The sequence below is a fragment of the Cyprinus carpio genome, chromosome B7 (assembly GCF_018340385.1).
Source record: "Cyprinus carpio isolate SPL01 chromosome B7, ASM1834038v1, whole genome shotgun sequence".
Classification (NCBI taxonomy): Eukaryota; Metazoa; Chordata; class Actinopteri; order Cypriniformes; family Cyprinidae; genus Cyprinus; species Cyprinus carpio.
Window position 1 is genome coordinate 29,224,849 of NC_056603.1, and position 26,060 is coordinate 29,250,908.

At 39.9% G+C, this 26,060-nt stretch overlaps 2 protein-coding genes across 4 annotated transcripts in view; one reads left to right on the forward strand and one right to left on the reverse strand.

Moving 5' to 3' along the window:
- The window catches only part of LOC109063381 (microtubule-associated protein 1A-like), a 31,331-nt gene extending 6,637 nt beyond the window's left edge, over positions 1 to 24,694 (forward strand). The window contains exons 3-8 of one of the 3 annotated variants that reach the window (XM_042728241.1): positions 13,666 to 13,748; positions 13,898 to 14,038; positions 14,139 to 21,123; positions 21,213 to 21,445; positions 21,679 to 21,875; positions 24,007 to 24,694. In XM_042728241.1, the coding sequence (XP_042584175.1) occupies positions 13,666 to 13,748; positions 13,898 to 14,038; positions 14,139 to 21,123; positions 21,213 to 21,445; positions 21,679 to 21,834 (7,598 nt within the window). In that variant the 3' untranslated portion in view covers positions 21,835 to 21,875; positions 24,007 to 24,694. Of the gene's footprint in view, positions 1 to 9,097; positions 9,171 to 13,665; positions 13,749 to 13,897; positions 14,039 to 14,138; positions 21,124 to 21,212; positions 21,446 to 21,678 lie in introns of those variants that run through there. The other 2 variants (XM_042728242.1, XM_042728240.1) reach the window with 2 other exon arrangements.
- Positions 1,005 to 8,119, reverse strand: LOC122137998. The gene is made up of 2 exons (XM_042728244.1): positions 7,998 to 8,119; positions 1,005 to 7,575 (listed from the first exon to the last, which is right to left on the reverse strand). Exon 2 carries the CDS (start codon positions 5,555 to 5,557, stop codon positions 1,589 to 1,591), a length of 3,969 nt encoding a protein of 1,322 aa, XP_042584178.1. The 5' UTR covers positions 5,558 to 7,575; positions 7,998 to 8,119; the 3' UTR covers positions 1,005 to 1,588.
- Positions 24,695 to 26,060: the final 1,366 nt, after the last annotated feature.

Consider the following 26,060-nt stretch of genomic DNA (forward strand, 5'->3'; position numbering starts at 1 on the left):
TAATTTGTCCATAACAAACAAAAAGTTTTCACTGACAAATTGCTAGTAAATTTCACAATTAATTACAAATAAATGGCAAGTGGCGTATTAAATTAAACAACATTTTGAAGTAGAAAGGCTGAAATAGTATTTTCTTGTAAAACATACTCCAATAATCTTTGTTTTATTAACAACTTCTCTTTTTTTAGAGTGACACTCTGAGTAAAAAAACGTACAAAGCTGTCTCTTGGGTGGTACCCTAAGGTAAAAAAACTAAAAGGAACGTCTTTGTGCCTTATTTACCCCTGGATTGTACATATTTGTAACTTAAATCTTTGTATTACTACCTTAAAGTTAGCTAATAAAAAGTACATATTGGTACATAAAGTGTGGATATTAGTTTCTATTGAAAGGGTACCACCCCAGAGACAGTTTTGTATGTAAAGGATTTTATTATGAAATCATAAAATTATACGTACAAGTAAGATATTTTTTTACTGAAAAATCTAATCTTGGAGATCTACAACACTGAACATGAAAATTATTTTCACAGACATGGAAACTTGACGCTGAAACTCGAGCTGTTAAGTGAAGTGTTGATTTGTGATTATCTCACTTTAACATTAGCATAGGAAATGCAAATCTTGTCTTAGACATTATACCATATAAGACTTTAAATGTCTTCGCTTATGAAGCCGAAGCAGAGAGGGCTTTTACAAGGGTCCGGTGTGTTTTCTAGCTTTGATTAATAATTCAGGATGGGCTATTGATTGTGCTCTTTTAACCAGAAAGACATTCAAAGTGCTTTTCCATCTCAATTTTTCTCTTACAACAGGCTTTAAATCTGCAGTAATGTGCTAAAGTCCAAAGTCCAAGCAAGCTGTTTCATGGGACTGTATAGTATGGATCAAGCCATCAACATACTCAGGGCATGCGCATGAAACATATTAAGGTTTGTCTGGAAGTGTGAGTGTGGGTTTCTACAATAAAATCACAAACATAAGAAAAAAGTAATCAGTTTTACAGTAATAAATGATATACATTTCACTCAAACGCGTGAGGATACATGACTATAAAATGTAACAATTGACTATAAATAGACACGTGACTATCGTCTTATAACCATATCTCAATCGAGTGTAATCTTCACAATCCACATAAATATGGCTTAATAACATCTGTAAATTGTAGACAATAAAGTAAACATATGGAAAAATATGAGTCGTTGTGATTATTTCACTTATACAGCGCGCATCGGAACACACGTGCAAAGATAATGCACACAGTCATACCGCTAACATTAGCCTCACGGAAATCCGAAAACACTCAACATCTGAACGTTTCAACCCATAATACAGCAAATAACAATAGAAACAAGATTAAAGACGGTATAAGTGGAAATTAAACTTACTTTCAAAGTTACGCACACTCATCTATGGCTTGAATACACGCGAGCCCTCCACAGCCTTCAAGCGAAACATAAGTTGCGTCAGACTCTGGGGGCGGGACTAAGTTACGACTGTCAATCATTCACCCACCAATAAGAATTAACTTAGAGCCTTTTCAACAGCCGCCCCAATTTACGTTGTAAATTCTACTTAGAAAAGGCTTACGAGTCTTTGTTATCCTCAGGTAAAGGTGGCAAACAGATAAGTTTACTCACTGGTCGGATGTATTTCCGACCCTGCACTTGTACTTCAGCAGTTCTAATTTTCCCATCAGCACCGGGTACTGTGGCTGAGACCTTACCCACTGGCCAGAGGGCTCGAGGCAATTGGTGATCCACTATCATCACTACTGTCCCGGTCTTTAGATCTTTGCCAGTCTCAGTAATCCACTTTGTACGAGTTTGCAGTTCAGGCAAGTATCTCTTGATGAAGTGGGCCCAAAAATGGTCGGCAAGGACCTGGCTATGTCTCCAGCGTTTTCTGCTAAGTAATTCGGACTCAGGGTATACAATTTGGGGTAAATCAGGGTCTGGCCGCCCCAATAACAGGCTGTTTGGTGTGATGGGGTCAACATCTGCAATGTCCGATGACACGTAGCCCAGGGGTTTGGAGTTTAACATGCCTTCGATCTCTGTAAGCACTGTGCTAAGCACTTCCTCAGTTACATGTTGGGCTCCAAGGGTAACATTGAGAGCAGATTTTAGAGACCTGATCTCCCTCTCCCATAGTCCACCAAAATGAGGAGCTCCAGGGGGATTGAATTTAAACTGAATTTTCTGCTTTGCAAGCTGACTTTGCAGATTGGGTTGCATGGCCGCAAATGCTTCTGATAGTTCCCTTTCTCCTCCCTTGAAGTTGGTTCCCCGGTCAGAATAGAGTTCATGGGGAGTTCCTCTGCGTGCAGTGAATCTGCGTAGGGCCATGAGGAATGAATCTGTATCAATTTTAGGAAGTAAATCAATGTAGACTCCTCTGGTCGTCATACATTTAAATATGATCCCCCACCGTTTTTCATTGCGCCGGCCTACTTTGATTGTATAAGGCCCAAAACAATCAACACCTGTCGAATAAAAAGCTGGGCGGTAGAGACGGAGTCGGGCTGGTGGTAAATCAGCCATTTTTGGCACTTCAGGCTTTCCACGCCATTTTTTGCATTCACGACACTGATGTTGGTGCCGCCGTACTGCTTCTCGCCCTCTGATGATCCAGTATTTACGGCGTAACTCAGCAAATACTCTTTCTGGGCCAGGATGATGAAGTTTTTCATCATAATGTTGGATCAGGAGTTGACTGAGTGGGTGTTTGGGATCAATGACAATTGGATGGACAGTATCTGGCCTAAGCAGCTCACTACGTCGCAAACGGCCACCAACTCTTATGAGCCCAGTAGATTGGTCAATCTCCGGTGCAAGTGAGACTAATCTGCTGTTGGGAGGCAAAGATTTACCACATGTTAATGTATCAAGTTCAACTGGGAAACACATAGCTTGGGCTTGTTTAAAGAGTGATATCTCAGCAGCTACGTAGTCTTGGGCGGATAAATCTCTTGTCCGATTGGCTTGTTTTAATTGTTTCTGTGCTTCATGTTCCACCAGTTGATCAAAACTGTGGTATGATGAGAATTCTTGCATGATGTCGGAGAAATCTACTGTGGTCAGGCTGCAGAAGGTAACTTTCTCCTCTTCATCTGTACTGTCTGTGACCAATTCCTCCGTGTCATTAGACCAGGTACTTGGGTCTTGCCACAAAAAATGTGGTCCTTGTTTCCAGTGACTTGGCACTGAGAGTTGGTGAAGTGTTTTACCATGGGTAATGTCATCTGCAGGATTGTTTTCAGACTTCACATAATGCCATGCCTGAGAAGCAGTCAGTTCCTGAATTTCTGCAATCCTTGTGCCCACAAACACTTTATATCTGCATGAATCTGATTGAATCCAAGATAAAACTGTCTTTGAGTCACTCCACAATGTCACCTGTTGAATGTTCAGGGTGAGTTCCTTTTCCAGAAGTCTTGCCAATTGAGCCCCACTAAGTGCTGCACAGAGTTCTAGCCGGGGAACAGATAACTGCCGCTTTGGTGCCACCCTTGATCTTGCTGTGATAAATGCAACCTCGACTTGGCCTTGAGGACTCTCTGTTCTAAGATACGCCACTGACCCATACGCATTATTAGAAGCATCGCAGAATATGTGGATGTCTCTTTTGCACACTTTAGAATCCAGTTCTGTACTAGTGTAGCATCGTGGTATAGCAATCTTGTTCAGGTACTGCAATTCTGCTTCCCATTCAAGCCAGGCTTGCAAGAGGTCACTTGGTAGCAATGGGTCATCCCACTCTCGTTTTTTATCCCACAGTCTTTGTATCAGTACTTTGGCTCTGGTTGTGAAGGGGATAATGTAGCCAAGTGGGTCATACTGACTAGCTACGACCTGATAGACATACCTCATTGTAGGAACTTGTGGTTCCTTCAGACGAGCTTTGTAACCAAGTGTGTCTGCTTGGCAAAGCCAATGTAGACCCAAGGTGGATACAGAGACATCCCATTCCTTTTCAGTAAGCCAAAGCTCATTTCTCTCAGATCTGGATTCTACAGGAAGGTGTGCAACGACAGAAGGAATGTTGCTAGCCCATTGTCTTAACTCGAACCCACCAGAAACTAAAAGAGCTTGAATCTTATTCACCAGTTCAGTCGCTTTGTCAATAGAAGTTACACTCTGCAGGAAATTGTCCACATAGAAATGTTTTTCTACAGCCACACGTGTCTCTTCTCCTGGAACAGTGTTCTCTTGGACATGTTTTAGGACGGCAAATGTTGCACAGCACGGGCTGCATGTAGTCCCAAAAGGCAAAACCTGCCATTCATAGACACTGACTGGTGTATCACGCTGCATGTTTCTCCACAGAAATCTGAGAAGTGGTTTATCCTCTGGGAGCAGACGAATCTGGTGAAACATGCCCTTGATATCGCTTGTGATGGCAATTGCATGCTCTCTGAATCGGAGTAACACTCCTAGCAAAGTGGAGGTGAGGGTAGGCCCAGCTAGGAGGTACTCATTGAGGTTATGGCCTTGGTAATGAAAGGAACAGTTGTACACTACTCTGTGCTTTCCATTATGGTGTACCATGTGGTGCGGTATGTACCATGATTCAGGGCTGTGATCAACTGCTTCAGCAGCCAGCTTGACAACATAACCAGATTGATCCAGCCTTTCAATTTCCTGGTTATATGCCTTTGCATGTTCGGGACTTTTACTGAGACGCCTTTCTAATGCTCTGAGGTTGGGGAGAACAGACTCTTTAGGCGCTTTCAATTCAGGCATGTCCCTTTTTCGCAGAAGCGGTGTAGCATAACGAAACACTCCATTTACATTTACCCTTACAGTCTTGGTCTCAAGCAGAGTGATGGCCTCCTGATCACAACGTGAGCGTGTCACCACCTTCTCATTGCGATATGGTAGTATGTCAAGCTGCCAGAGTCTCTCAACATGTTGCAACAGCTCTGATGAGGTGGAAGTCACAGATGTGAAAAGGCATTGATGCTCTGGGATTTGGTGCTGGAGTACATTGGCTGGCCCTTGCAGTGTCCAGCCCAATCTGGTCCTTATAGCAGCTGGCCCGCCTGGTGGGCCGAAGTGAACTGGCTCCATGGGCATGATTAAATGGTGATGATCAGAGCCTATAAGCAACAATGGCTGAACCTGAGCAAAGGCATGAAGAGGCAGCCCTTTGAGATGCTGGTATTTCCTTTGCAGAAGGGTAACTGGATGTGAATGCTTGGCCAAGCCGAAATTCTCAGCTGTAAAGGCACCCGTTATCTTGAACCTTTTGCTTGGCTGAAATGCTGGGGACAGAGTGAAAGATACTCTTGTACCTTGTATGACTTGGGTGTCATGTCGAACCGTTCTCAAAGAGAGGGCTTCAGTCTGTCCATTAAGTTTAAGCTGCTGTGCTGCACCATGAAGCAGGATTGTACGTTCAGAGCCATCGTCCAAAATAGCATAAGTCATAATTGAATTTTTGCCATTACGCAACAGCACTTTACAAATTTTCAGAAGGACTTGGCTACCACCTGCTGGACGATCTAGGTATAACATCTGACTCTCTTGGGATCTTTCATGGTTGTGCTTCATCTCTGTTGATTTGCTGTTGATGTCATGCAAAACAGTTAGATGTTTGCCATTGCAAGTTTTGCATGTGGCTTTCAATCTGCACTGGGCTGCCTGATGTTTCCGTCCACACCTCCAACATCTCTTATTTGACTTAATCCAGTTAGTTTTGAGCTCACTGGTTAGCTGTGTGAAGTTATTGCACTGGTTAAGATAGTGGTGATTATTATCACAGTAATGACAGTACACAATTTTGCCAGGATTTTAAAATTCTGATGATTTTGCAGCTGGAGGGTCTGCTGACTGATCCACACCATGCAAAATGGCTGTTGACTGAAAAGTGTGCTTACGCTGTCGCGGAGCTTCTTTGTGCTGACTAATTTGTCCCCTCATTTCACTAGTATTGAGTTTACAGTCAGTGGGCTGCACCTGCAGCTCAAACTCAAGCCAGTGTGAAAAGTCGAGCAGGTTTGGAATTGGGTTTCTGAGGGGGTGAACATACCTCTTGAAGTTAGCCTTGAGATCATGAGGGAGTTTAGACATGAGTCTTGCCACGTGTGAACCACACTGCAATTCAATAGCTCCCTTCTCATCCAGCTGGTCAAGCATACCCACTAATGCTCGAACTCTGAGGGCAAACTTACGAAAGGCCTGAGTGTCACCACTGCGAATATTTGGTCCGTCCATCAAGTCAGCAATTTTCTGCAACGCCAATTGATGCGGCTGTCCATAATGTTCAGTCAGCGATTGCATTGTTTGGCTGTATGGATAACGGGAGTTGCTGTAGGAATCAGCAATTAAAAGGGCCTCTTCGAATTTCAGATGCTCAAGCAGAATTTGATATTTAAACTGTTCAGTAGCATCGTATGGCAGCAAATTGTCAAGAGATATTTTGAGTCTAGCAAACTGTCGTGGGTCTTCCACTGTGAAGTCTGGTATTGAAGGGCTCGGACCTCTGTAAATGCTCTCTCTGGTGGGAGGAGAATGAGAGCGCTGAACGAAGTCTCTAGGATGAAAATGTTGTCTTGGGTGGTAATCAATTCGTTCTCTGAATCTAAAGTCAGCTGCAGGGGAAGGATCACGTATTTGTGGCTTTGGTGGGATATGTCTTTGGTCATGTGCATAGCTTGCGCTTTGTGCAGCGTGTACACTTATCTTGTGCTGAGATTGCAATGTACATGGATTTGGTGAATTTGGTTGATATTGCACATACCTGTTCTTTGATGTGGGCTGCAGTTTCATTTCTGAAAGTTCACCTGACAAATTAATTTCACAGTCTAGCTCCTCATCTTCCGACTGTTCCTTTCCTTTATCCATAACTGGTTTTCCAGTCTCTTTAGAAATCTGATCACTCATTTGAGCTACTGCTAACTTGCTTAGACGTGGAGTTGGGACAGGAGAAGGTTTCTTTGCTGCCTTTGTCGATGAGTGAGTGCGAGGAAAAGGCACAGGACACTGTGATGAGTCGGTTTCCTCCCTTTCTGAGCTGTGTTTCATGTCCTCAATGGTTTTATGCAGGCGTCTGTTCTCTTCTCGTAGCTGCCAAATCACTGTTTGAGCATCTTGTGGTACATACTGATCTCCAGTATCCTCAGTAACATCACCGCGGTGAGTAGCATGCCACCTGGTGAAGGGTGTCATCCCGACAGCACCCTCATTCCCTGACTCCCAGCGGTAAGGCTCTGTTTGCATCCTGGAAGTAGGTGGATATGAATGCTGGAAGCCGCTGTAATCCACCTCATAATCTTCCAAGTGGCGTGGGGGGCGTGATGGTCATCTACTACGGACTTCAGGCTCACACTGTGACTCTGAATGGGCTTTGGACATCTTAACCTGTGGCAATCACCGTTCCGGCTCGAAGGACCAATGTTAATTAGGTTTATGGACTGTATTGCCTGGTTCCGACTTAGTTGGGATCATCACAGGACATCGGTAAGAATGCACAAAAGTCCAAAGTCCAATCACTGTTTTAATAGTAGGATCAAGCCATCAACATACTCAGGGCATGGCATGAACATATTAAGGATGTGTGAGTGTGGTTTCTACAATAAAACAGAAATATAAATAATCAGTTTACAGTAATAAATGATATACATTTCACTCAAACGCGTGAGGATACATGACTATAAAATGTAACAATTGACTATAAATAGACACGTGACTATCGTCTTATAACCATATCTCAATCGAGTGTAATCTTCACAACCCACATAAATATGGCTTAATAACATCTGTAAATTGTAGACAATAAATTAAACATATGGAAAAATATGAGTCGTTGTGATTATTTCACTTATACAGCGCGCATCGGAACACACGTGCAAAGATAATGCACACAGTCATACCGCTAACATTAGCCTCACGGAAATCCGAAAACACTCAACATCTGAACGTTTCAACCCATAATACAGCAAATAACAATAGAAACAAGATTAAAGACAGTATAAGTGGAAATAAAACTTACTTTCAAAGTTACGCACACTCATCTATGGCTTGAATACACGCGAGCCCTCCACAGCCTTCAAGCGAAACATAAGTTGCGTCACCCTCTGGTGGCGGGACTAAGTTACGACTGTCAATCATTCACCCACCAATAAGAATTATTTGACATAACAAATCCACAACAAGTGTCTATTTATAATCTTGTAATAGCATCAATTTTAATTTGATTTAACAAATGCAGAGCCTTTTTGTAACAGCTAGATGCATTCATCACCTCCAGCTATTAAAAACACACTCCCTCAATTAAAACCATTTTTTTTTTCCATTGGAATAGATAAATCATAATTTTCCTCATATTTATCTTATTTTGGTTTCGTTTTTGCATGTATAGTATAAATATTCTTATTTGTTTTGTTAGTTTTAACCTCCGGATCTGACAGCATGCTCACCCTCTTACTGTAAACACAATTCTGCGCTGGCCTGCTGTCAAAGAGGTGGTCAGAGTCCGGCAGACTGTCTGCGAGAGAATGCTGATGGAGTGCAGTTAATGGGTCAGATTTTGGCAGTCTTGCCCTGCAGCTGTCGGCCTGGGATCAGCTGTACATAAACTGCTAAATGGTCCATCCTTGTCATTCTTGACCATTAGTAGATAGATAGATAGATAGATACTGTAGATAGATAAAAAAAAAAAAAAAAAAAAAAAAAAAAAAAAAAGATAGATATTTTATTTAACATTTTATTTATAGAGTGCTTTTCAGGGTACTCAAATAGGCTTGAATTGTTCTTTGTACTAAACTGACTGACTTTTCTTTATGCAAATTATTATTATTATTATTATCATTAATTTAATATGTCAGTCCATTTAAAAATGGGTGAATACAGGGTGAAAACAGGTGAAATGGAGGCCCTTGAAATGCTTGCTCTAGCTCAGTTGGCAAATTGGGCCACCTTCACTTGTGTTCACCCTACATCTTTATAAATGACTTATTTATTCAAGGTCCAGTTAAAGACACAGAAATGTACACTGGCATGCTATCGCATTGTTGCATATTTCTCATTCTTCAAGTGTCATCATCCGATATCGTAGTATGTAAGTGAAGACAGGCTCATAGGCCACACCCACTCCCTCTCGCGCACTCGCGTGTCTGTGTGCGCGCTCGCGACGCGCCGTACGCACAGCTCAGCATCAGCAGCGGTAGGTCTAATCTGTCATATAATTCTTCAAATGTTTTATTACTGGCATGTGGTTCAACTATCTTTCTCTCTGTTCGAGGTTGTTCATTCATGAAAGGGTGAATATTGCTGATCTGGTATCGTATCAGTCGTCCTCTGTCTAGGTCTGTGTGGGTTTTGGTTTGTTCGCGGATTTGTCTGCAGGTTTATTTATCTGAAGGTCGCAAAAACAAGCCGTTTTAGAGCATGTATGATCATGCCATCAGTGACAGTGAATGAATGCACAGGATCACACTGTACAAGGAATCGAAGATTTGCGATAAGCAAATGTCTTCGACAACATAAACGAGAGCATTTTAGATTAGAAATATGTGTGAGAAAAATAAGTTTATTTATGACTTGTTTCCACACTTTTGCTAGATTAAATGTTTTCTATATGAAAATTCGTTTTTTAATGAGCCACTAGACTTTTTATCACAGTGCTAACATTTTTAATAACTGAATGATTCCGCATATGGCCAGAAATCGCTGGTTAATTTGTTGGAAACAGATTTTTTTTTTTACTCTGACCCAGATTTTAGCTGTTTCTGGTTATTATAGGATGAAGCAGGGCTGTAGCGCGCGCGCGCTCGAGTATGAGGTGAAAAGATGTGCGCAGATTGCACAGGCCAGAAATAAATCTCGTAGATTGCTTAATTAGATATCTCCGTGAAGCAGAAACAGGGTGATGTACTGTGCTCTTCATACGTAGTAAATAATTGCATCTTAAAGGGATAGTTCATGAAAATCCAGTCATCCTTTACTTTTAAAATAAGAATGACCGTAAAACACATATAGAGATGTCATTGAATGGAATAAAGATCATCTCTGGGAAAAACAGCATTTTGTTTCACAGAAAAAAAAAAAATTGAAAGTCATAAGGGCTTGGAGTTGAAACAACATGATGACAGAATTTTTGGTAAATTTAACTTTAACTGTAGACACATATTTGTCATGTAAAAGGATTATGCAAATGCCATCAGTATTCATCTTTTTTATATGCTCATAACATTTCAGTTGAGCTGAGACTATTAAGTGCTACTTGCGTTTAGAATGGCAATGACTGAAATGTATCTGCTACTCTCTCTGTGGTGGATCGTTCTAAACAACGATCAGCCATTTGCTTTGCTGAGGTCAGCGTTATTGAAGGATTTTGCATCAGCAACATCCCCTTCCGAATGACCATTTGTGAGTTTTTACCAGCCCTTTAACACCTGTGTTACCAAATTTGTTTAAAGACCAAGAAAGGGCCAAAAGCACAAGCAATGTTATTGTCCCCGGCCATTAACCCGCAAAAGCGATTATGGATGCAAATGATTTCTGTATCATTTTAAATGTACCCTTGAAGCTTTCAGTTTGTCTGCATGTAACAAATAATTTCCAAAATGGGCACTTTAGGGCCAGTGCCCCTCTGTGCTTTGTACAATTGATGATCCCTTTTAGGCATTTATTGCATTTAGATGAGCCATTTGTATAAACTCTACTCATATTCCTCATTCATTGGCCCCAGCTGTTTACAGCATAATGGGGTCCATTACACCGCAAGAGCACATACATATGAATGAGAGCTCAGCTCTTGTCTTTCTTTGCTATAAGGAGACTTTATCTCCCCTGCTTGTTAACAAGTAATTTCACTGACATGAACTTGTTGCTGTGGTTGCAAAGGCACGGATAGGACACTTGTAGTGTTCAGAATTTCACTGCTATAGATACGATTAGGTGGCTTTAATAAGATTACAGCTGCTTATTGAAACACTATCCTTAGAGAACTGTTTAAAAAGTGTTACACACCTCTCTCTCTATGTGTCACACACTGTGTGATTCAGAGGCAGATGAACAGTGATCAAAGACAAGGCAAAGATAAAATTAATTAAAATTGGCTCAACAAATGTAATACTTCTTTCATACAGAAATGTAGTGGTTATTGCTTTTGTGTTATGGTAATCCAACAATAGCTGAAAATGTTTAAAATATAAAAACTTTTGATTCTCTTCAGTGTTGATGTGTTGAAAAATTCAGCCGTGAGACAATCACATTTACACTTCATCTTCCTGATGAGTGAAGAACCAGATTTGCAAGTATAGTTTCAGCTGTCAGGATCAAGTTTTATCTGGTGGCAAAGCTAAATTAGAGCTCAGATGTCGCTCATATGGTCATATCTGCTTTGAAATAATGATCTCTTAACACAAAGGCATGTGTTGCTGTTCCAGAATTAGCTAATGCCGAGATTTTGGAATAAAGATTTTCGAGGCACAGTGAGTTCAAAAGCAAAAGTTTAAAACTGTTTAAGCCTGTGAGGCAATCAATCAGTCTCACTAATTTCTTCTCACTGAAAGCGTGTTTCAATCGCCTGGATCACTTGTGTTTATCATTTAATCCTATAAGCCAAGATTGCTTGTGAAGCTTAAAATGCACAGAGTAAAGTTATTTTCTGGATTGCATTCAAGTCTAAGACTGACTTTTACCAAATTACTCTTAGCAAGTGTGAAATACATCTGACCCCATTTGTCAGTGTTTTACATTCTCAGTTGAGTGATACTGAATTAGCTAATTTTTAGAAACCATTTGCTAAGCTGCTAAATATTACTGTTACTTTGTACATGATTCAAGTGCATATAAATCACTTATGGATATAAGTTGTTTTGAAATAGTATTTGATATGTTTTTTTTCTTGTTAACTAGGGGCAGTTTATATATTTTCTGGTCCTAAAACAGCAAAACTTCATATCATCCAGATCATAATAAGCGGAGCATATGTTCAGTGAAGTGACCTGAATATTTGACTCTATTGGACTGATTATTATTGGATGAACTTTATTCTTAACCTTATTTAATACAAGGCGATAACTCACAGAATAACCTTGCTGGTTAACTGTTTGTGCAAAGGGATAAATTTAACTGTTTGCTCCACAACAAAATGACTAAGAAGGAGGAGTTTAATGTCATGGGTGGATTTCTTCAGCATGTTTTCATATGCAAAATCATCTGTAGTTAGCTGGGTCCTAGTGCGATACACTACATACATAGCAGATGACTGTGGATATGAAAATATGGATCTGTGGCATCTAGTATTACACTTAGAGTATGCATCTAAGAAAAATCTTCAGAATAGTTTTCTTATAAATGTACAAAGCACTTCCACATCCAAATTCTTTCATCTGAAATGAACTACAGTAGAATTTACAAATGCAGTTTTTATTTTAGCATGGTAGTAAGGTGAAGGTGTGTGTATGCTCAATGTCACAGGAGACCATGCAGCCTGATTTAGCTGCTCATAACCTTCTGTTATCTGTTCTCCGTCTCAAAGAGAAAGCACATCTGAAGGTCAGATTGACAGCTGTCCCAAAGCATCCTGTTAGTTGTGTAGGAAAAGATGTCTTAATGATGTCAAATGTCTGGAAGGTCAAAACTCAACCTAGCATATGAAGGACTAGAACTATTTGGAGTTAAATATAACAAGCTACAATTCCCTAAAAGGTTTTCCGCTTTCAAATAATCATTCAAAGATGCAGTTAAAAGAGTCTGAAGGATAAACTGGGTTAGGATTATTTGAAGTCCACTGCTACCATCCAGAGCCCATTACATGATCTCACAGGAGTGTAGAGGTTTTAATGTTATGCCAGAAAGAAAAAAAAAAACACCTTTATTCAATTATTTTTCATTTTAGCTACTATCTGATACACACTATTTTTCGGGCTTGTATCTAAAATCAGACTCGTTACATTTAAAAATATCTTTATGATAGCTTTTTTCAAGCTCATCATGTTTATCATGTTATGTACATTACGCTATACTGAGAATGTGTGAGAACATAGATCATCAGTGTGCTATATAAGTCCAAATGCCCTTGTTCCGCTCCCACTGCTGTGAAAATGACCCTATAAATATCCTATAGAAAGATGTAAATCAGTGATGTTTAAACAGCCAATGAGAGGTTTATGCTTATTATATAGCTTAATAATACTCAGGGTCATAAACTTGTTTGTATGTTTCAGCTGTGCAATGCTGGATTTACATTTTCAGCTAGAGTGAGGATTTTTTCACCCTTTCAGAAATGCTGCAATGCGTCGCGCAGCACCAAGACTGGGTCAGTGTAACGCGGCTGGCGGCAATCGCCAGCTCACTATCCCCATGGCAACAGCCAATAGATTTGCTTGCAGGAGCTTTGCAATATTGTTTTGATTGCATGGAATTGAGAAGACTGCTTTCACAGGATTAGTGTACTCTTGCACAGCAGCAGGAAGAGACAAAGAATAATGAATAAAACAGTAATGAAATGCATGAAGGCAGTGATTACATCATCTCAACAGGGTGCAAGCTTTTTTCTCTGATTTTTCCCAGCATAAAATGCTTTAACAAAATCTTAAAAATTGTCAATAAATATGCCATAATTCTAAAAAAAAAAAAAGATAAATAGGATATGAATATGCAGATTTTAGTGCATTTTAAACATTCAGTGTTTTTTAACTATTTTTTAGGACAGAGACTTTTGCAATACAAGAGTGATGTTCTTGAGACTGTTGTGTTGGTGAATCCTTCTGAGGAGAATATTGCTATAGAGGTAATTATAAATAACCCAATGTGTTTTTTTTTAACTTCTCCATGTCCTCCCAATTTTTTATTTGCATGCAACCATATAATGATCTAAGATATCCAATTATTGCTTTAACTGTCAGATATAACAGTAAATGTATTCTCTTCCTTTTCTAGTTCAGAACACTGCTCTGTGACTCAGCAGGACATAAGTTATTGGTCCTAAGTGGTCAAAGTACTGAACAGAGCGGTGACATTATCCTTCAAAGTGGAGTGTTTGGTTGGAAAAATTTCTCTGACATTCTTTCGAGTCGTAGGGTAAGTGGCCACTGTACCATGATATTTCACAGCTTTTACTGTTTTGCTGATTTTTTTAAATTTAACTTAAAAAAAAAAAAATATTTTTTTTTCTTTGTAGATTAAAGATCTCTTAAGCCAGCCATCTGCAGGTCAGCCTGCCTGTTTGACTGTGTCCTGTAAAGGAGAAGGGGGCTGGAGCTCCCTAGGGTACGTACAGGAGCAGAGCATACTGAAGTACAGACTGAACCCAGAGGCCGTGCTGCCTGAGATGGAAGGGGTGAGCGAGTTTACAGAATATGTCTCTGAGACAGTGGATGTTCCCTCTCCTTTTGAGCTCCTGGAACCACCAACCTCAGGAGGGTTCCTCAAGTTGTCCAAGCCATGTTGCTATATCTTTCCTGGAGGACGGGGCGACTCTGCTTTGTTTGCAGTCAATGGTTTTAACATTTTAATCGATGGTGGATCAGACAGAAAATCTTGCTTCTGGAAGCTGGTCAGACATTTGGATAGGATTGATTCTGTTCTACTTACTCACATAGGAGCAGATAATCTTGCTGGAATAAATGGACTGTTACAGAGAAAAATTGCAGAGCAGGAGGAAGAGAAAAGCCGAGGTTCAAATACTTATGGAGAGTGGATGAAAAACCTGATCTCACCAGAGCTTGGTGTTGTGTTCTTTAATGTACCAGAAAAGCTGAAGGCGCCTGAGTCCACGCTGAAAGCAAAGAGGAGCATTGAAGAGTCTTCTCTCACATTGCAGTACCTTCACAAACTGGGCATCAAACCTGAGCCTCTATACAGAGTTGTGAGCAACACAATTGAGCCTTTAACACTCTTTCACAAGTTGGGTGTTGGCAAACTAGACATGTATATTCTAAATCCTCTCAAGGACAGTAAGGAAATGCAATTCTTCATGCAGAAGTGGGCTGGTAACAGTAAAGCTAAGACTGGCATCGTCCTGGCCAATGGCAAAGAGGGTGAGATTTCAGTTCCTTACCTCACATCAGTGACAGCTCTGGTTGTGTGGGTACCTGCCAGTCCAACAGAAAAGATCGTCAGAGTACTGTTTCCTGGAAATGCCCCACAAAACAAAATATTTGAGGGGCTTGAAAAGCTGAGGCATCTCGATTTCTTGCGATATCCAGTAGCCACTCAAAAGGACATGTCATCTGGAGCTCCACCTCCACTGATTAAACAAACTAAAATGAAGCTGAGAACTGAGAGCAAAGAAAGTCTCAAATCATCCCCTAAAATGTCCACTCCAAAAGCAAGCAAGAAAGAGGCAAATGAAGACATTGAGTCAAAGAGTGACTCTGTAAAAGAGAACAAAGTTGAAAAGAAAGATAAGAAAATAAAAGAGACTGTTAAAGCTCCCAAACCGCTTAAACCCAAGACAGCGTCACCCGATTCACTTAAACAGGAGAAAAAGAAGCTGCAGAGAGAAAAATCTCCTAAAAAACATACCAAGGAGAAAGCACCTAAGATGGAGGAGAAGAAAGATCAGGAAAAGAAAGACACAAAGAAAGAAAAGGCAGATGTAAAAAAAGAGGACATTAAAAAAGAACTCAAAAGTAAGGAGGAGAAGAAAAAAGAAAAAGAAAAAATTAAGCCAGAGCTGAGAAAAATCACAAAACCTGACTTAAAGCCCTTCACCCCCGAGGTCCGGAAGACTCTAAACAAAGCAAAGGTTCAAGTAAAGCCTAAAACAGAAAAAACTAAAGCAACTAAGGAGCAAGAAAACAGGCCAGCTGCTAAACAAGCTTCAATAGAAAAACGGGAGATTGACAGGTCCTTAGTCTCCTCCCCAGAAGATCTTACCAAGGATTTTGAAGCCTTGCGACTGGAGGAGGAGCTATCCAAGCCCACGGAGAGCAAAGTGCTCCCAGATTTTCAGCCTGCAGCGGACAGTGTTGTACCTCACATTGAATCTCCTGATGAGGGAATAACTACAACTGATGTTGAGACAGAGTCCCCTCATGAGGAAAGGGTACCGTATGGAGTCAACGAAATTAAATCCCCCTCTAAAACCACTGATAGATCTGAGGATGAAGGTGCTACTACAGAAGATGACACAGAGGATGACTATACCACAAAACAGAAAAGTGCTAAAACATCTGACTTTTTGGAGATGGGCAAACACAAAGAATGGCAAGAAAAAGCAAAAGAAGAAGAGAAAGAGACTGAACTGAAACCCAGAAAGAGTGACAGTGAAGAAGAAGAGGATGTAATTGAGAAAGCAGAGCTAGAGGAGGCAGAGGATTTAGTGCATGAAGAGGAGCTCAAGTACAAATCTGATGAGGCTAGGAAAGAAAAACTTGGAAAGGACTGGGAGACAAAACAGAGTGACATTAAATCTGCCAAACCACTGGGTGCTGCAGAGCATGTTTCATTCATCCAAGATGAGACCATTCCAGGTTACTCTGAGACAGAGCAGACCATTTCTGATGAGGAGATTAATGAGGAAACAGAGGAGCGAATCCCACATCTTCAGTATGATGTGGGCTCTTATGACATCTCAGTTCCTGATGAACCAGGGACTTTTGACACCATCCATGGCATGAAACCACCAACCATCTCTGTTGCTTCTGAGTTATCATCAAAGGGTTTTGCAGTAGACCAGGAGCCAGTCCTATCAGCTTACGCAACCAATATAATTGCAGCTCCATTGGCGGAAGAAGAGCATATATCATCAGCCACCTCCATCACTGAATATGACAAATTATCATCTTTTGCAACATCTGTTACTGAAGATCAGTCTATAGCATCAGTGACAGCACCACCTACTGAAGATGCAGGAAAAAGCTCTTTACTCTTAGATACTGTAAATAGTATACCATCATCCGTACAGACAGATGCCACTCAAGGAAAGGAGTACCTCCACTCTGCTGGAACTATTTCTCCAACTTCTTCCTTAGAGGAGGATAAGTGTTTTAAATCACCTCCTTCAGAAGAATATCAACCCATTGTGCCAGAAACAGAAACTACAGTGAAGGCTACTGTTCCCACAAATTATGAGGATGAAGATGATGAGGAAGAGGATGAGGATCAGACACCGAATGTTGATATGCCACTTGGAAAGCTCCATGAGGGTTATGCATCTGCTGCCATGCTCGAAGAGCAAGCTCATGATAAATTTCCCTTATCAACAGCACCTGTTCCTCCTCAGATGATGTATGTTGGCACACAAGAAAAAGATGAAAAGGGAATCTCACTCTCTAAGGATGAATCTAAATTGGGCGCCTCTGAGAAAAGATTGCCTTGCACCTCAGAGACGAGTATTATTTCAGAGAGTGAAGAAAGATGCCTCAGCCCAGATGACAGCACTGTGAGGTTTGCCTCACCTACACAATCAGGACCGACCAGCAGTAGCTACTCTCCCACTGAGGAGAGGTCACAAAAGCCACTAATTATGGACAAAGAGGAAAAACTAGATAAGGAGACTTTTGATTCTCAGAGGTGTTTGGCCCAAGAGGCTCCTGCTGATGAAAAGTCTGTGAAAATAATTGATGATGAAGTGGATCCTTTTGGAAAGGAATTCTCCGACACTAAACCTGCATTATATGACTCAGAAGAGGATGAAGAGGAAGAGAAAGAGGATTATTATGGAAAGGAAAGCTATAATGTGTGTGGTCAAACTAAATACAAAGAGGAGAGGGAGTGCACTTTTCTTGATGAAGAATACTCTGAAGAGCCATCACCCCTAAAAGAGGAGAAGCTGTTTGAAAATGAGAAAGAATCTGTGGATAAGGAAGATAAACCACAACATGTGACCTACTTGGGCCATGAGTGCAAATCCCAGATGCTCAGCTCAGGAGAGGAAGATGAAAGTGAAACCGAAGATGGTACTTACTCAAGCGTAAAAGTACCACAGGGCAAGTTAGACTCCATGTCAGCAAGCCAAGGCAAAAAAGATGTGTCATTCTCAGAGATAGATGACCCAAAAGCGATTTCTAAAGACAGCGATAAAAGTGTTCACTTCAACTTGTATTCCTTCCCTGAGTGTGAGAAAGGCCTCAAAGGGGAATTTGAGAGGGTGGTTAGGCAAGATACACCCTATGTTGGGAAGAGCTTTACATACTCTGATGTGTATGACAGTAAATCGAGTTCAGTGGATTCCTACTCTCCAAATCTGCCAAAGGAGCACATTTTTGATGAAACTGATGTTACACCAAAGAAAACAGAAAAGGAGGATTCCCTAGATTCTTCCACTGGCAAGATTTCTGACATTAAAGCATCAGAGGAAAAGGAAGCATCATCAACTTCATATAGTGAAACACAAGGTATATATGGGACAACACAGTTAAAGGATACACCTGAAGGAACATTCTCCGAGAAAATAAAGGAAGTTGAAGAAAAGAAAACTGAGAAAGACTCACCTGTTTCAGCAGAGAGAGACCCATTTTCAGTTAAATTTGAAAAGCCAGATTTCAGTGGAATGGCAGAAGGTGGTGCATTACAATCAGGCCATTATGCAAATGACAGCTTCAGCTCTGATTACAGTGCTAAAAGTATGAGTTCTGTGTTAGGCCAGTCTACATTTAGCACAAAAGAAGTCAAGCCTGGAGACGTGAAGATGTTTGCTGATGGAGAGGATGAATATGAAGAAGATGAGGAAGATGAAGAAGATGAGGATGAGGATGAGGATGAGGAGTATGGAGAGCATGTAAGTGATAGTGATACAGAGAAAGGTACCAAAGACAGACAAGAGAAAGATGCCCAGGACTCTCTAAGTAGTGTCATCAGCACTGTACCTACTCAATTCCAGGATGTAAAGAAAGACACCATTACACAGGAGTACAGCTTTGGCTCTGACACCTATGGGAAATCTTTAGGCTCATCAATATTTGAATCCACTCTAAGCCACGAGGGCCCCAAGGACTCATTACAAACTGTTAAAGGTGATGCCTCATCTTTTCATACTAAAAGTCATATTACAGGCTCATCTGGATTTGAACATTCTTCAAGTGAGGAGAGAGATGAGTTTGTCGAAAATTACGAGAAAGATGTCAAGTCATATTTACCCCTTTCAACAAAGTCTGCTGAAGATAATACTCACTATGATGGCAAAGATATTGAGTTCGACAAGCAAAAGACACCTGATGGAGCAGAGAAAAAAACAGGAGACCCTGTTTCATTGGGCTTCAGTTACACAACTATGTCAGCCACAGCATATTCCTCTTCCTCTTCTTACAGTCATTCCTCATCAGCTTCAGCATCTCTGTCCACTAGCCGCCAGTTTGGGGATGAGATAGGGACTCCAGCCAGTACTGGATTTGAGTACTCATCTTTCAAAGATGAACATTCTCCTGTAATGGACTCACCCTTCTCTAGTTCTGGTGGGCAGGCTAAGGATGAATATTTGGAAGTGTCTGAAAAGCTGACCCCTGCAACCACTACAGCTGAATCCACCTCTAGCCTTGCAAGATTCTCACCATTATCACCTTTTGAGGAGATCAAGCCTTTCCCTCCACATGCTGGTACTTGCATAGGTGATAAGAAAGGACCTGATTACTCTACAAGCAATATCACAGATCAAGGTCCACAAAGTCAGTGCTTTTACAAATCACAGTGGGAAGAGGACTCAAGATTACAAGATGAATTTGGTGCAACTGGACCTTATACTTCTATGCCTCCGACAACACAGAAAGACACCATGCCTGAAGACCTGTATGGTGCTTCATCAACACTTCAATTTGAGTGTCCTGAAAAACAGTACTATGAAGACACAGAGAGTAGTGAAGAGGAGGACGATTACATGTACGAAACTGAACAGGATAAACTTCAGTATCAAAGATCTCCACTTACTGCTCAAGCAGACAAGAAAGATACTACATTTTCCTCGGGTGAGACACTAACAAAGGACATATCTTCTGGTTTGGGAGCTACTATCCCAGATGCGCTTACCTCACATACTTCCTCTTTTCCTGAGCCCACAAAACCAGACACAACAAACGGGCCTGCAGAAGTTAGTTTGAGTGCACCAGAGGCTTTTGGGGGAACTAGCAAGGTGGGGATAGGCTTGTCAAAAATAGAGATGCAAGGTCAAGAATTTGACGTGAAGAAAATTAGAAGCCCAAGTGAATGGGAAATGCAGCAGCAACGAGACATCTACCCAGGAGCATCCCCACCTCATTATCGACATGAAGATGATTATGAAGAAGAAGAAGAAGAGACTGATCCAAAGCACCCAGTCCGTCCTCTTTCTCTTTCTTCCACAGACCAACCTTTCCAAACGTCCTATTATGCAGATGATCCAAGCAGACACGATGATGACTCTGACTATCCTTCAGATGTTGGTATCCGTCCACATCCATCCACAGGCTCTCCAGGCTATTCCTCCTGTGAGTACAAGCAGAGAAGAGGAGACACATCTCCATCCTTTATCAACCCAAGCTTATGTCAACTTTCCAGTGATGAAGAAAACGAGGAACAGAGCAGCCAAGCATCAGATCAACAGCAACCTTGTGGGAAGACCAGATCTCACAAACAACCGCATCACCACTCTCACAGTCATCATGGCGAGGACAGTGAATTGCAACACTTCTCTGGTGCCATGGCTGCTGGGATTAGTGCCAGTGGAGAAGACACACCTCCAACCTCTGTCAGTGAGCCTCTGCATTCCCAGTCAGATTCTGATGTACCACCAGGTACGGAAAAGTGTCCATCAGTCACAGCAGAAGGAAACAATGACTCTGATGAGGATGCAGATTACCTGCCTGTAGATAAGTCATCTGGAGCTTATGGGGGGAAGCATTACTCATCAAGGTCGCCTGCTAAAAGTCACGATCCCTTGCCGGCACCAATGATGGATCCTGCTCCTTGTCCCCCTCGCCCTGATGTAAGTATGGTTGATCCCGAGGCTCTGTCAAGCCTAACTGACAAACCAATCAAGAAAGATTCCAAATCAAAGGGTTTGCGCAAATTAGGCAAGACAAAGTCCTCATCTCCTGCTCGGAAGACTGATGCCAGGCGGAAGAGGTCCCCATCCAAGGAGCCCTCCACTCACACCACTTCTCTTAGGAAGAAGGAAATGGAGGACGATCTGTCAAGGTCAAGCCACAACACCGGCAAAGGCCTTGTCAATGGCCTTAAGAACAGTGCGGGTATGAACATAAACATTAGAATATGCAAATTAAGATTTTGCAAACATCACACTAACAGCAAGTTTTTGTTCATTTTAATTTCCCAACAGGATCAAATTCTGCTAAATTCAGTGCATCTGTGCCCGCTGGTCCTCCTATCTATGTGGATCTGGCCTACATTCCCAACCACTGCAGTGCTAAAAATGTGGACCAGGAGTTTTTTAAACGTGTTCGTTCTGCATATTATGTAGTAAGTGGAAACGACTCCAGCAGTGGAGAACCGAGCCGCAGTGTACTAGATGCCTTGCTAGAGGGAAAGGCACAGTGGGGATCCAATCTACAGGTATAATACTCGTTAATTGCTCTCTCTGTGGTAGATGTCAACATTGGAACATTGTAATCTGCTGATTAGTCTTTGGATATTTTATGGATGCTATGCATATAAATATTTCGGTTATTAATTTTTTTGCAGTCAGTTTCAGTTTCAATGAAGATTTGAAATGGTTCAAAATAGTTAAAGCCATTATGCATTAATGTCATAGTATATATTAATGTCTTACTCTGTCCTATTTGTAGGTAACATTGATACCTACTCATGACACAGAAGTGACCCGCGAATGGTATCAGCAGACCCATGAGAAGCAACAGGAGCTGAACATCATGGTCCTGGCCAGCAGCAGCACAGTTGTGATGCAGGACGAGTCATTCCCAGCCTGCAAAATAGAGTTCTAAATTCAACATGGCTCCCAGGTTCACAACTTTACTCTCAAATGGTCCGTACAGCCTTAATTGTAGTTTACTCAGTGTAAAATTCTTAACCTTTTGCTTTTTAACTTCTCAAGGTTTAAAACAGCACAGTGTCTATTGCCCAAAAAAACCCAGTCAAATGGTATTAACTTTGATTATTATTTCTTGGTAATGATAGTTTCTAGAGTGCAGGAGAACAGAAGGAAGTCGTGCCTTTCACTATATACTTTTCAGGGTGGCTTTTCCCTTTATGTTGTACAATACATACATACACGCCTACTGTACATGTAGTAAATGGGTCTCTAAAATGATTAACCCTTCGATTTTGGTCCAGGGCCTGTTTACATGATTACAGTTGTAATTTTATACTGAACAAGGTTACCAAACGAATGTGCTAAATACAATAACAAAGTTAATCTATATAGCCTTGTTTACTATGGCATCTAAAGCACAAGTATACCTCTTCACTTACTTTTGAACAAAAACACCAGAAATTCCCTAATACTACAGCTAAACTAGATGAGATTCTCCTGTTTTCATCTGATTAGTTCATCAATGGTACTATTGCTTTGAGGCCCTGAGTTACACATCCTGCAAGATCCTCTTTCATTGCTTCACACATACACTCAGTATATATACTGTACAATAATCATCTATTAATCAAGTTATCACACATTCAGATAGCTACTGTGCAAATAGCAATTGAGGCTATGTACCTCAGCAGAGAGATTAACAAACACCTGGGTGCTAGTATTTCAGAAATAGGAATTTAGTAAATAAATAAGATTTTAAAAATTCTAACAATTAAGATACATAAGCTGGAGATGGAGTTATGCACAAATTACTTTACATTCCTGATTAATGCTTTGAATTTGTTTAGTGGAATAACGGCATCAACAACAATGTTAAAGTGATAATAACAAAAATAATGTATTGCTACTAGATCAGGACAAAATTCTGTTTTTAAACTGATGTTTAGATGGTAAGTTTATTGTGAACGCTGAATAACAGAGTGGGATCAAATCTTATTTTGTCATTAGATGATGTATAAAGTGTATGTTCTCAAGAGTTTATGATTATTTTTAGTGCTTATGAAGTATGTTTTATTACTGATTTTATTCGGTTTTGAAGGAAATTCATTATATTCATTAGCACCTTGTAATGATTTCCCCTTGATTTCTATTGGTTATAAAATGTATATAGGACAAATTTGCTTACTGTAAAGGAATGGAAAGAAAAGATGACTGAGAATACATACTGTATGTAAGCCAAAGTTTCCGGCAATAGAAGTGCATGGTGTTCAGTAAATAATCTTATGTATAGGAGTCCTTTCTCTGTTTTTGTGTAGGGTTACATGAAAGATATGAGCCATGGATACTGCACTTAAACCTATTCCAAAAATTTTAGAGAGCGTTTAAGTTGTTCAAAGCACATTTTTGGCTTTTATATGGAACATAAACCTTAATCTTAAATCTTAAATTCTTTAACTTGCAAGAGCTCTTATTTTCCAGTCAATATACAACGAGGATATAGATTACATTTTGAAATATAAAAGTGAATTATTGACCACTGATTCAAAGACACAAAGCAAGTTCACTACTTCAGTCTGTTTAGTCAGAATTTACAGTAATGGATAGCAGAAAACATGCCATCATGAAATGCCCAGAATTGCAGGAATGTTTCCTTGTGTATTGTCAGCAGTGTAACATATAAGGCTTAAAATAACTGATTTAATGAAATGAATGATAGTGCTGGTTTAATCTTTTGTCACAGAGCAGGATCAAAGATGAGAGGGATGATGATTGTGGACCGTCGTCTGATGAATAGAGAACTCTGTAAAAGTACTGTATGCATTGCATGTATATTACCACAAGGTTGAACATGCATTTGAGTACTCCTAAGCTTTTAGGTGCTTGGCTTAACTCTTTTATTGAAGAAGAAAAGTTCAGTTGCATTTGAGTCTAAATTGATGTATAATCTTTATTTCTGTTTCATAGTCTTGTTCATTGGTCTGTAAGATTTGATTTTTGACCTTCATCTGTAGAGAAAATCTGTATTTACAACAGGGCAGAATTTGGTTCAGCATAATCCTTTATATTACTCTGAGGCGCAATGTATGAGGATTCACATTTAATATTTGCCTCTAATGTTTTTAAGGTGCTGTAACTTTTGAGCTACTGGTTATTTGGCTGTGCTGCTGACATGGTGAAACCCAGACGTGACTCGGCAGTACCACAGAAATTAACAAACACAAACACGTACCAGACTGCAGACTGCCAGATCAAGTGACTTGATCACTGATCACATTTTATATTCAAGATTTGTAAGTGTCCGTGTGATTATCTTTACTTTCTTTCTTTCTTTTTTTGAAGATGAAGACTAAATGTTTCAAAAGATTAAAAAAATAAAATAGTCATGATGTGCTGTGCAAAACATCCCTTAGTTGAAATGTTGAGTTTGCCATCTCAAATATAGCATTCCATTGCGCCTAGCTGTTTAATGCATGTGATCTTAAGTTTGAACTTGTATGTAATAGTTCATAGTTATATTAAATAAAGTACTATTTTAAACATATATTTAAATGATAATTGTCTCAATTGTACTGAAAGGCACATATAACCAGATCGCGCTCTCATTTCAAGCGTGCAGTGTTGTTAAAAAAATGATGTGTACTCGGATTTATTTTGAATTTTTCATATTTTCATGACCTTTGCTTTCATTTCTCTCTTTTTTTATGTGCAATACTCTGTATCTTTCTTTAAGCTCTCTAAATGAGTGTCTACAAATATGTTGTAGAAAGTTAAACCTGATAATCACTAATAAAATATGTTAATGGGAACATCAACCAGTTTTTGCCTTTCATTGAGTGAGCTGAATGTCTCATGAAATCATGCACTGTCTTTAATGAAACTCAAATATGAGAATACAGATAAAATAAATAAAAAGTAGGGACCCACTTTATATCAGGCGCCCTTAAATATGGTGTGTAGGCCTTAATTAATTAATTGATACAATGCACTTATTGTGTACATGCATGTTTTTACACTGTACTCATTTGAAAACACCATCCTGCAATTACATCTGAAATTAATTTCTGTAGTTACATCTATAATTACACTGTTGACCCTACCTCCACCCCTTAAACCTAACCAAACCTTCCCTAATCTTTCCCGTATCTCACCTCAATAGCAGCAAAAGTGTTTTGCAATTCAAAATGAACAAAATCGGTACATTGTATCTATCAATTCTTTATTTTATTATTAAGTACATAGTATTTAGAGACACCTAATATAAAGTGGGACTAAAAGGACATATGCCAAATATTATATAGTTTGTTACTTGTCAGTGTTATTTTAGTTTTGTTGAAACCTCTGTTATAGATTATATATTATATTAATGTTTTGTATTATTTTTATTTATATTTTTAAAGTTTTAGTGATTTGTACTTTTTTTGTTTGTTTTTTAATGTCTATTTCGTTTTTAGTTTTAGTTTTGGTTTATTATTTTACCACATCAAGTTTAAATGAAACTTAGGTGTTTCCTTTGCAGCTAGCTGAAATTAAAGTTTAAGTTTTTTTTATAATATTTATTTAATGTTTATTTAAAAAAAAAGAAAAATGTTTTTTATGCTTAACTATAAAAACTCTGGTACATCTTATGTGCAATGCAGTTTGATATAACACTCAATATTATCTCCACATACTCTAAAAAACTAAACTTAAATTGAATATGCTCTTATTTGGATTTCAAGTCTGAAAGGAGTCGATTTGATTTGTCGTTGTCGAATAACATTAAAACACTCTAAAATAAGTGCATTCACACGAAAGGGGTTCATTTATTCTAGATGATCGAAAGGTTTCTCAGTGTGTTACAGTAACATTTCAGTCTTGAGATCTGGCAGCGGCTGAAATCACGTCACGATGACGTCACTGTCGGGGTCACATGTCTATTATCTGTTAGTAGTAGCCATCGTTTCTTCAGTTCCCCTCCCTTTCTGATTCTACGAGAAAAGGCATGGAAATGATCAATGGCCTTGTGTTGAAGAAAACGCAGTGCTTGGCACAGCAGCGGGCAATGCCGACAATACCCCACTGTACAATGATCCTATATCATATGGAAACACATACATTTTGGATTATGTTTGGCGGCGGGACTTGGATTCAGATGTATAATGAAATGCTTGATGCTCTGATGATTGTTTACTCTGTCTT

What these genes read in the sequence shown, in the direction of transcription:
- LOC122137998 (XM_042728244.1), bottom strand. Translation starts at nt 5,557, where the DNA reads ATGAAGCACAACCATGAAAGATCCCAAGAGAGTCAGATGTTATACCTA.